At 40.2% G+C, this 12,405-nt stretch overlaps 1 protein-coding gene across 3 annotated transcripts in view; it reads left to right on the forward strand.

Moving 5' to 3' along the window:
* The window catches only part of Samd12 (sterile alpha motif domain containing 12), a 404,598-nt gene that overhangs the window by 40,512 nt on the left and 351,681 nt on the right, over positions 1 to 12,405 (forward strand). For all 3 annotated transcript variants that reach the window (XM_041672179.1, XM_041672181.1, XM_041672180.1), the window contains exon 2: positions 4,391 to 4,569. In XM_041672179.1, coding sequence (XP_041528113.1) covers positions 4,391 to 4,569 — 179 coding nt within the window. The remainder of the gene's footprint in view (positions 1 to 4,390; positions 4,570 to 12,405) is intronic.

The following is a 12,405-nucleotide window of genomic DNA, read 5'->3' on the forward strand; positions in this document are numbered from 1 at the left end:
TGCATATCCTATACATTTAAGAAATGAAGCATTTGCTCAGCTGTAGAATGAACCAGAATTCTCCTCTTTTTACACAGTCATGCCTTAAATCAGTAGTAAAGTTTTCTCCGCTAGGAAAATATTTGATGTTCAAAGTATAAGAGAGTCTATAAACAAGAGGCATATATAGTTTCTTGACTTTCTATACACGTAGCCTTATTCATCACACAAATACTTAAATCTACCATAGCTGTTCCCTCCTTGACTGCAAACCTAGCATTAATTTAGTTTTTTGCTCTTGGACTTATTTATTTAAAAGTATTTCTGACAGACTGTTTTGTTTTCCCTGAAATTTCATGTCCCTGATATTTACAAATCAAGCGATGTTCCAGTGGCCTCCTCTAAGGTGTAACCTTCATCTCTGCCCATCATGTACAAAGCATCCCCTTTTGCTTTCTTGTTTCTGTCTTCATCACTACCCTTGCTTGTTTTCACTAAAGTTATTTACTCAATTTAATGGGCTCAGCTGCTCGGGGTTCAGCTTTGAGGCACCCTTCATGTTTCTTTGATTTTTCTCAAATATTCTTGTGCTTAACAAGTTTCTAGTTATTGAACTGACATAGAAAGCTTGAATTCTTTACCTAAAAGTTTTCCTGCTTATGACTTTTATTTAATGTCTTAGCATTGAACATTTCAAAATTAAGAGTCCAAATCCAAAATGTGTGTTAGAAAGAACCTAGTTGTTAAAAAACAATTAGCATGGGAAATCTTCACCACAAGTGTGTATGTATCTATCATGGTGTTAAGATTCCATTTGGAAGACATCATCTTCCCTTCAGATGCACCTGCCTCTCAAGAGGAAGGTGAAAGTTTAGATTAGTGCACAGGTAGAATAAAACTTCTTTCTAAGGGAGGGACCCATGAGACTAGATGAAGAGAGTATGGGAGCCTCATTTGGCGGGAGGTGATAGAGTGAGAAAATCTGAGGTGATGGAAGCTTATAGCAGTTCAGTGATATTCCCACACCCTGAATTTCAATGCAGAAAGCAACAGGGAATCATGCTGGAAGAGAAAGATCAAAGCTGGGCATTTTTCTCTCCCTCATTCATGTCTAATTTCATCCCATGTGAATCTGCTATCTCCCTACAGAAGCACACCTTTTTGGTATAATCACAATTTTAGGATATGTAATTGAATATTCATTTTAAGTCAGCTGGTCTTTGGAGATGTAAAAACTGATTGATATTAACAGTAATTAGTTTCATGCTCTTACAGGTTCTCTTTCTATCACTGTAATTTGAACATTGTAGCTTGTTCTCCAATCTTCATTATATTCTGACTTTACTGAGTAGCAGCAGTAAGTGTTAGGGAAACTGAGGGTAGTTGAATTTCAGTTGGTCGCATTTCAATAATGAACATGTGATTCCCTTTCAGCCAGTAGGAAAGGATTAACGTTTAGAAGATGATTTGGGGGAAAGAACGATGCCTAAGTTCTCTCTTATTCAAGGTTGATATCTGAAGCATGTAGCTAAGGGTCTCTATGTGTAGGATAAAGGTGATGCTACCAATAGCAACATGGGGAGATGGGGAGGGGGCTCAAGGTCCTTTAGAGGATTCTTGAGCCACAAACTCAGCTAGCTTGGGACTTGTACTTAGACAGAACTTTCCATTATAAAAACTTACAAGTTTCCTTTCTATTTAATCTAGGTTGGATGTACTCATCTCTAACTTAAAATTGTGTGCATTCCAAATGATCCTTGATCTTTGTGACCTTCTGCAGACACCTGTGTGACCTTTTGTGACCATAACCCTTTTGAGCCTCATTTCCCTTATCTGAAAAATGAATATAATTATGTCTGGCAGAGTTTTTCATGAATATCATTTGAGATTCAGAACAAAGCCTGAGGGAGGGCACATGAACTGATACATCCCGAGTGCTTAAATTTGTGACAGGACTGTTCATTGCTTTTAGGGAAGCTAAAGAACTAGGGGGAGAGAAATGCACTAATAATATCTCTATAAAATGGCAGGAGATTGCATGCCTATGATCTTTCTTTCAGTCAGATGGTTTAGATTCTTGGGTATTTATTCGCCAAGGTACCTGGTATGCCAGGGAAGGTCACAGGTGCAAGGGTGAAAATCAGTATTAGAAAAAGGTACACAGAGAATTCACATTAAAGGCAAAAACTTACAGGCTAAGTAGGTAAGTGAATAATGGAGACCATTTTAAGCAAAGAAAGAGGCACAGATATTCAAGTTGGGAAAGAACTTGGTGAAGAGAAAAAGGAATCACATGAACAAAACATGATGATCAAGGGAAATTGGGTGTGGGTAGAGAAGCTGGGAAGATCAAGGTAGGCAGATAACAATAGGATTTGTTGAAGAAGATGAAGCTTTCTGAATTACCTGAGTGTGAAATGAGGCCACTGAAACACTTTAAGGAAAGGAGTCTGGTGACAGGGTAGACACACATTTATATTACTGGGTCTTAAAGGACAAGAAGAAGCAGATGAATTAGGTTGTTGATCTAAGCATCTGATGCCTGCCTTGCTCTACAGTGGGGACAGTGGAAATGGAACTGGGATGCATTTGAGCTTTTGTTTGTGCTCCGGCTAATAGTTTTGGTGGGAGGTGAGAGGGATTGTGGTGAATCTTGGGGAGAGTGAAGTCATGAATGACTCCTCAATTTTGGGAAATCAACAGGCAGATGTTTCTTGAATTTTGCCAAATGGATGGAGGTAGAAAACATCATTTTGAGTGAGGTAACCCAGACACAGAATGACAATGATCACATGTACTCACTCATAAGTGTATTTTAAACATAAAGCAAAGAAAACCAGCCCACAAATCACAATCTCAGAGAACCTAGACAACAATGAGGACCCTAAGAGAAACATACATAGATCTAATTTACATGGGAAGTAGAAAAAGACAAGATCTCTTTAGTGAATTAGGAGCTTGAGGACCTTGGGAGAGGATTGAAAGGGATGGGATAGACAAGGAGGGAATCAGAGAAAAATGTTGAGCTCAATAAAAATCAATGAAAATAAAATAAAATAAAATTACAAAAAGAAAACTGAAGTCCAGTTTGGGGCATATTCAGATTGGGTACTTCCTGTATCAAAAGCTATGGGAGTCAATGGTACCTGGTAGTAAGAAAGTGGAGAATGGGAAGAAAATGCCTGACCTTCCTTCTCTTGGGGAGTATTCTCTCAAATTATTCTCCCTATAAAACAGTCTTCAGGACTCAGTAAGAGGAGTGGGGACTGCAGCCTGGATAGAAAGACTAGTGAAAAATGCAGGGATGAAGACTGGAAAAGGTGACCAAAGAAGAAAAATGAAAAGGGGGAAGCTCAAGATGATGGAATAGGGGTGTTTGTCAGTGAATTAATGTCTTAGCAGAGATAAAGGGGAGATTCTAGTATTTGACTTTGACCCATCTGAGGTCAAAGAGTTGGTGATGTGGATGAGAATTTAAATCTTATTGTTCTGGAACACAGAGATCTGAAATACTTTATTATTACACATCCTACAACACATGAACATGGATGCCATGGGCACACATGCAAGTATACAGACCTATGTGCAAAAGTGGTGGTTTGTGAGAATTTGTCTAGGGGAATATGTGATTTTCATAACACTCATTGCTATTTCTTAGATAAAATTGGGTACATAGGAGGAGTGTATCCATGTTTTTCAAATAAATATATAAAAATATGAGCCCCAGATTTCATTGGTAGAGATAGTCAATTTCAGAAGATACAGAGACTAAGATGAAAAATTGAAGCTACTGGACTTGAGTACTCTAATGTCCCCACCTTCATCTTTTTTTCTTTTCCTATTTTGTAGCACTGATGACTTTTAAAAACTGTGAGTTCATTGGTCGGCACAGTTCTTCGAACGTTCCACTTGTGTTATTTAAGTCCACATTGGAAGAGTCTACCACAACAACAGTATATACACATGCCCACCAAATATAGACAGAATGAATTTAAGAGGGTAGATTAAGTGGATGGATGTTTTATAAATAGAAGATTTCAGTAGGGTGCAGGGTGTGAGCAAGTTCTAGATGAAGACAGAGCAATAAACTAGACTGCAGGGTTAAAATAGCTAAGCGGGAGGCAGTAATGACATTACCTGACCTGGTACTCCGTCTGTAATGCGGGTATTAGCAATGTGCTCAAAGCAAAAGTCTTTGGAATTGAGGGATTTGGGTTTTCGCTTCCAAGCTCAAGATTTCCCGCAATGCCATATTCTTTCCTCACCTATGCTATTTCCCGCTGTCATTAAACCACCTCTCAACTCACAGAAACCTTGTTTCTTCCCACTTAGGCCTGATGAAATATTTTCTGTCACAGACACTTTCTCTGTATGATTTGTTGTCTGAGATCTATGTATTCGTCTCTCCTAGCTCTTCACTGTGGTTTGAATCCGAGGGGCATTGATCACCCTGCCCATGCTGAAGGAATTAAGCTGCAGATTGAAGCTGAAGGTGTAGAATCTCAGTCCATTAAAAACAAAAAATTCCAGAAGGTGCCTGACCAAAAAGGAACCCCCAAGAGACTGCAGGGAGAAGCTGAGACAGCAAAGGTGAGACCCTTGCCAATGAAACACTCAAGGTCTGAAGCTGTGCCCTTGCTAAGCTGTGGTCCAGCCACAGAGAGAAGGGCTGATGATGCTTTTGCTAATCGCTGATGTATCTTGTAATCTCAGTGCTGTGTCTTGCTGATAAGTGATAGAAAATGACAATGTTGACTGAGTTCCCTTGGGTGAAATTGAAACACATGTAGCTGTCCTGTAGTAGAAGGCTCTGGACCATACAAAACTAGATTTCTAAATCTTCTTTCTTTTTGCACAAGTTATGTAACTTTAGGTTTCATATTCTCCCTCTATAAAGGAATTCTAAAATCTGCTTCCCCCATTAGGATGAGCTGAGCTGAGTAACTGATTTTGTGCCTTTAGGGGCTTTTGCTGACAAAATCTGCTAATTATAACAACAGACTTTTGTAAAATATGTATGTGTATGGCAAATTTAAAGGGAATCGGGGCAGGGACTTATATCTTTAATCTTGTGTCTTTAATCTTTCTATGCGCCACACAATAGTAAACCTTAGTTAACGAAAGACACAGCTGTTCTACTTTGACTTTTTAGTCTTTGGCCTAAAATGTAGGCCCCATACAACTGATGAAAGGATGTGTGGAAAGTATATACCAAAATGTGAGGTTCTGAGTGCCAATGAGATTTTTTTGTGAGTACATTCTCTCATAAAGGGTTTCTCTTTCTTAAAATTCACTGTGTGCAAATATAAAGACCCCAAACCAGACATTTCGTGAGCGTGTGCATGCACGCGCGCGCGCGCACACACACACACACACACACACACACACACAGAGAGAGAGAGAGAGAGAGAGAGAGAGAGAGAGAGAGAGAGAGAGAGCTTGGTGCACTCAGCTTTAAATGGGTTGTTTCCATCAAGTTTCTCCCCTCAGACCTTAAGGAACCCAGCAGAAGAGGAGGCAGAAAGAGTGTAAGACCCAGAGGGAATGGTGGACACCAAGAAAACAAGTTCTTCTAAATCACCATGAGCGAAGTTCTTATGAACTCACAGGGACTGAGGCAGCATGCACAGCATCTGCACAGGTCTGCACTTAAGGCCTCTGTGTATAATATTATGGCTTCCAATTTCGTGTTTTTATGGGATTCCTGAGTATGTGGATGAGATTCTTGTGCCTTCTCTTAGGCTCTTTTCTTTCTGTTGGTTTGTCTTGTCCTACTTTGATATGATGGTTTTTGTTTTATCTTATTGTGTTTTATTTTATTATTATCTTGTGGAAGCCTGCTCTTTTCTAATGAGAGGTAGAAAGTGAGTGAATCTGGATGGGAGGGGAGGTGGGGAGGAACGAGAGGAGTAGAGGGAAAGGAAACTGTAATCAGATTTATTTTATGAGAAGAGAATCTACTTTCAATTAAAGGGGGGAAGCCATTGTATAGATGTTTGTGTGAACTCACTGAGGATATCCATGCCAGTTGTCGAAGATGTTCACTTTAACTTTCTCATTGGAAACAGAGAAAATTAATCTTCATAGATGTTTGATGGAGGAAGGTCATTGGCTAATAAAGGCACTGCCCTGGCCCATTTTATTGGTTAGAGGATAGGTGGGAGGAGTAAACAGAACAAAATGCTGGGAGGAAGAGGAAGTGAGGTCAGAGACTCCACAGCTCTCTCGGGGGCAGACGCCTCAGAGAGAGACGCCATGCCCCGCTCCCGGGATGAAGCTCCGACCCAGGATGGACTAGGCTAGAATCTCCCTGGTAAGCGCACCTTGGGGTGCTACACACAGATGATTATAAATGGGCTAAATTAATATGTGAGAATTAGCCTAGAAGAGAATGGGCCAGGCAGTGTTTAAATGAATACAGTTTGTGTGTTGTTATTTCGGGGCATAAGCTAGCAGAGCAGACAGCCGGGGTGCTGGGGACGCAGCCCTGCCGCCTCTTATTACTACATATGGCGCCCACGTGGACAACTGCTTCCACATAAAGCCTGAGAGAGACAGCTTGGGAAGTAATTCTAGAACAAAATGAAAGCATTGTGCCTGGTTTCTTGGTAGCAGCAATTTCTCGGTTCTACTCTGCTTGCTAGAGGCAAGCATGCGCCTTCATCTAAGAGAGGCTTCCTGACTCAGCTTTAGCTGCAAAGCCTGCAGCTCATTAAGAGGTCCTGCCACGAAAAACTTAAACGGTGTTGACGAAAAGCTGAACGCATGTTTTTCGGTTTTCAGCCATAGCAGGAAAAAAGCTGCGCCGTTTAAAAATGCCGGCTTTCTGGGCTGTCCTGCCAGGACAAACTCTGACTCTTTTACGCAGGCGGTTTTCAAGCACAGGCTGTTGAAGCTCGCTTGCTGGCTACAGCCAGTACCTCCGCCATGAGGCTGGAAAGCTAAGGAATGGACTGGATCTAGCTGGCAAAGCCACGCCTTTAGTCCTACTGATATTGCTTGGTAAATTAAAGACTCATGTGGTCAGAAAAACAGAGAGAGATACAGTAAAGAGAGATTCAAAGACAAAGAAAATTTTTAAATGGTTTACAGTGTGTTAAAAATATACGCAGACTAAAAGTTGAAGTTCTTAAAGTAAAAAACAAAAAAAAGGAAGAGAGTTGTTGTGTGTGGTAGCACACGCCTTTAATCCCAGTGCCTAGAAGGCAGAGACAAACAGATCTCTGTGAGGTCAAGGTGTCGTAGTGTACACCTTTAATCCTGAATGCCTGGGAGGCAGAGACGGGCGGATCTCTGAGAGTTCAAAGCCTGGTTTACAGAGTTACTTCAGGTCAAAGATACAGAGAACCTGTCTCAAAAAGCAAAAAGTTAAAAGTAAAAATAAACGAAATAGAGGTTAAAACAAAGCTGTACAAAGATGGAAAATAAACAGAGAATTTTGATACTGTATGCTATTATGCTCTCTTTGAATTGTTTGAATGCTGAGGAAGGACAAACAACTGCTAAAAGATATTTGTTTATAAATGCTGCTGAACTAATCCAACATAGATACTTTGAAAATGCCTTAAATTTGAAATTTGGATCTAAGGACATGATACTTTGGAAAGGAGTTTCTTATTTTGTTTTCACAGAGGATGAGACGCTGTTCATTTCTTCTACTCCGATTTGGTATGATGGGCCACGCCCTCCTGAAGGGTTGGTGTGAACACCTTCAGAAAATTGCTTGGCTCAACTGCCAACTGAGATGAAACTAGCACACAGGTTATACCATGAAAGACCTAATTAACGACGCCCCCATTCAGCAGGAAGCAGTTTGGAGAGAAAAAACTGCGCCCATGTTCCCAAATATGGTTTATAAACGTCCTTTTACATTTAAAGGGGGATATGATATAGATATGAATAATTTACATTAGTATAGATTTTGCTTTATTGATAGAAATTTAAGGTCAATTTTGTTATATGTATAAGTGTTTCTGATTTTGATTAAGGTATTGTGATTGTGTAGTTCATTTAAATATGTACTGTATAATTGAGAAATATAGGTTGTTAATGGATAATCATCAATAATAGTAAAGCTTGTAGTCATGTTAGTTAGATTTTCTAGATATATAGAGATATATTTTAGATAGACATCCTTCGTGTCTTTCAAAGATTACAGAATAGGACATTTAATGTTTTAATAACTGAGGACTTTTCATGACAATGAGACACTCTGCTCCTGGCAGCACCAATCTACTTCAAGAGGAAGATGGGCATCGAAGAGGCACCTTATGGAGTTTGATAGCCATTTGGGCAAGAAACTGCTCTTGCCTGGACTATTGCATAAACTGGACACAGAGAACCTGCAGAGAGAGGACTACTGAACTTGCCTAAGGTGAGATGATCTTTCGGGGTTCCTGATTCATGAAAGAGTCTGCGAGACATTCTGCAGGACACAACAGATAGTGACTGAACTGACTTTGAATTTTCCTGCTTTATGGAAATGTCTGCTGGATACCATGGGCCTGAAGGCTGAAGATGGATGCCCCAACGGTACAAAAGAACTTTGGGTGACTGTCCAGGCAGCGAGATGTCTTTGTCATTTCTAGAGTTTGAAGTTTCTTAGTTCTTGTTTACTTAGGTAATATTATATCTTTCTGGAGTCTTTGATGGAGTTAAGAATAGTTAGTTATAGTTATAGTTTTCCTTAGTTATGATAAAGATTATTGTAACTTTTACTTGATAACTTTTGTTATATGTAATTTTGCTATGTTAAAGTTAAAGCCTTTTTTTTTGTTTAAACCGAAAAAGGGGAAATGATGGAGGAAGGTCATTGGCTAATAAAGGCACTGCCCTGGCCCATTTTATTGGTTAGAGGATAGGTGGGAGGAGTAAACAGAACAAAATGCTGGGAGGAAGAGGAAGTGAGGTCAGAGACTCCACAGCTCTCTCGGGGGCAGACGCCTCAGAGAGAGACGCCATGCCCCGCTCCCGGGATGAAGCTCCGACCCAGGATGGACTAGGCTAGAATCTCCCTGGTAAGCGCACCTTGGGGTGCTACACACAGATGATTATAAATGGGCTAAATTAATATGTGAGAATTAGCCTAGAAGAGAATGGGCCAGGCAGTGTTTAAATGAATACAGTTTGTGTGTTGTTATTTCGGGGCATAAGCTAGCAGAGCAGACAGCCGGGGTGCTGGGGACGCAGCCCTGCCGCCTCTTATTACTACAGATGTTGGTTCCTCTTTGTGGACTCCCTACCAGAGAATTTCCATTGATGTTTGTTGAGGGAGTCAGTGGGTGCAAACCTTAGAAAACAAATGTAAGAATCCAAGGACAATCGGAAGTTGGAAGGTCATCTGACTGTCGTTCTGTGGTCTTCTCGCAAATCGTGTTCTGTGTTAAAATGCGATTTTGTTTATGCTTTACCTACGATTGCGAATAATGACCATTATTGCTTCCTCTATTTGGCTGGATAATTAAAAGCTGATGACATTACTCCTATGTATCTCTGAGTGTGAGGGAAGAAGTGGTGAGTGATTGGTGAGGAAGCTATTGCAAGCACTTTGCCCTGAATATTTCTAGGGAGAGAAATAGCCCCTTAAAGGAAATTGGTGGATGGTCTACGTTTGGCTTGTGAGCAGAACTGGTGATAAGTGAGCTTTACCATGGCATCTAAACATAATCAATCTCTGGTGCTATACAGGTATCCAGAAGATCCAGGAAAAAAAAATATCCTCAGGATCTTACTTTACTCCGAAGATAAACAGAGCTTGTCTGAGTTAAAGGATGTCTATAATATTATGAATCTAACTGAGGGGAAAAACTAATTCTTGATATTTCGTTTTATTTTAATTCAAATGTAATTGAATATTTCCAGATTATACTTCTGCTCTTTAAAAATATTTACAGAAAATCGATTCAGGTCGTATGTGGTTTGATTGCTTCTGAATTAATGTTGAATATGTGACTTTATGATTCTGCAGGAAATCCCTACAGTTCTGGAGAGTAGCCCTCTGACACTGCAGAGCCCTTTGTAAGTGCTTTGCTGCGAGCATAATTCTCTTAAAACTGAGGAACTAGTACAAACCTTTTCAAAACAATAGAGCACAGTTAGAAACTATGTTCGTTGGACTTTGTCCAAATCATCTACAATAAAACCCCGAAGTTCCAGCGTGTTTTGCATTGACATGTTTAAGGGTAAACAGAGTAGAAATTTCAATAAGTCATGAACAGAAATTCACAATTCAATTTCAAATGCTCAAGAATGTGTCCATCTCTTCATAGAGGGTTAGCAGAAGAAGATGGTTGCTGGGGAGACGGAGTAATGGTGGCCTAAGGTGATGCCGGCAGATCCGGTGGCATCACAACCTGAAGTCTTCCCCATGAGCAGTTCAGACTCATTTTGTGCACACATAGACACACTTCTGTTTTCTCTTCTGCTGTTTGTAGAGGTCCAGCAGACCATGGTCCATCTTCTTTTCTCTTATTTAGGTAGTTGAATCTCTGCTCCCTTCACCTACTCTCAACTTACCCAATAAATCTCTGGCCCAAATACATGCATTTAAAGCCACTCAGCAGTGCAAAGGGACACATTTTTTTTTCCCTGTAAGATAGTTTAATATTAGTTCCTAACATTTTCAGGGGGTATTACTTTCAGGCCAATGAATCTCTTTCTAGGAATGTATCCCAAGGACATAATAAGATATGCAAAGGTGGATACAAAATATTGGCCAGCCCACTGTTTGTTATATGAAAACATTTAAAACACCTTGTTTCATAGCACACTGGCTAAAGAAGCAATATATGTTCATGTAGTGGAAGAGAGTGCATCCTTTTAATGGTACAGGGGTGCTGTATGTATTTATGTAGAAAGATAGAGGTGATAATATTTTAAATTGGAAAGGAATGTTACTACAGGGTATGTAGTGTTAAATATGTAAAAATGTCCTTTGAATAAGGGCATCACACATGGGGAAGTGTTTAGTCTCCATTTTGAGGAGTGGTTTATATTGAAGTTGAGCTGACGGGAAACATTATACACATCTGGTTTGTTTGAATGTTTTAAACATAAGCATTATTTTCATTATCTTTATTTAGAAGACTCTTCCATATTGTTGTGTTTATAGTTTGGTCCTGATTTTTCCTGTTTGTTAGTGTTCTCCCTTTCAGACTGGTGGATTGCCTTCCTTGTGTTACTTCTATTCCTGAGGTTAGTTGTTTGCCAAAGGAGTAAAGTTTCTAATGCCTGTTGATAACTTTTTTATTTTTATTTGTTGAAAAAGTGACTGACTGGGTCTTTGGCTTCTTGGGTCTTGGGTTGTAGACAATTTCTGATGAGATACTCCTTTTACATCTGTGTCCACCTGGGGATCCAAAACTCTGACCAGCTGTTACCTTAGCATTACAACTGGCCATTCTGATTATTGATTTTTGACCTGTTTGACACTTCAAGTTCTTCCATGCATGTCTCCTAGACTTTACTTGGAAAACCATGCTGCAGCTCCCTGCTGTTCCTTTAGGCTCTGCCACATTGAGTTGACACTATTAGGCTGTGACACCAGTCCCTTCCGTCATCATCACCTGTTTGGGATCCCCAATGGATGCTATGAGTTTCATGCCTCTAACTTGCTAGAATTCATCATCTTTATTTTTCAACTTGGCTTTACACAAAGCACCAGCTAAGCAAGTAGCCAGTAACATGTTGCCTCCAGCTCTTATAAAGCAAAGAGAAGCCAACAGAGTGCCCTACTGTGTCTGATAACTTATTGATGGGAAGTCTTCATTTTAGGTCACAGAACTGAACACAACTGAAATTGATCTCTTTGAAAGACATTTATCAATGTGAAGTCTCAGGATTCCCTTGGGTCCCTAGGAATCTTTGCTGAGAGTGTGCATAGCACTCCAGCAGCTGCAGTTCCAAATTCAAGATCCAGAAATAATGTTTTAACTTTGTTGGGAAGAGTGTGAGGCAAGAGATAGGCTATGCACAGCATTCCTGTGTCGTGGGGAGGCCCAGAAGTTCTTCGGAGGAACCATTGCTATAACAAGGGCGGCTCTGTGACACAGCAAAGGTGCACCCTCTTTCTTAGCAATCTTCTCTACCATTCTATTCATATAGTCTACATAGTCTATGTGCAAGTGATGGTTTCTACAAGTAGGTGATGTTTCCAAGGAAACAACCCTGTGGGTTGCAGATCCTGATGACAGGCCCAGAACTGAGATAAGTTGGCCTTTTACTCCCAAAGAATTTGGTACAAGACTATTAGGGAGGGTGGCTCATAGAGCCCAGGTAGAACTATACCTGTACTGTAACATATTCAAGCACATAGCAGCGAGGCTGGATGATGTGCTTCGTGTTGAAGACTAAGTAAGCACCATGGGACAGATGTGGCAGTCGAGATACGCAGGTGTGTTCAGCATAAGTATCAGAGAGTTGTATATG

Source organism: Microtus oregoni, unplaced genomic scaffold (assembly GCF_018167655.1).
Source record: "Microtus oregoni isolate MIOR12 unplaced genomic scaffold, Mior012 000022F_ref0000154, whole genome shotgun sequence".
NCBI classification, from domain to species: domain Eukaryota; kingdom Metazoa; phylum Chordata; class Mammalia; order Rodentia; family Cricetidae; genus Microtus; species Microtus oregoni.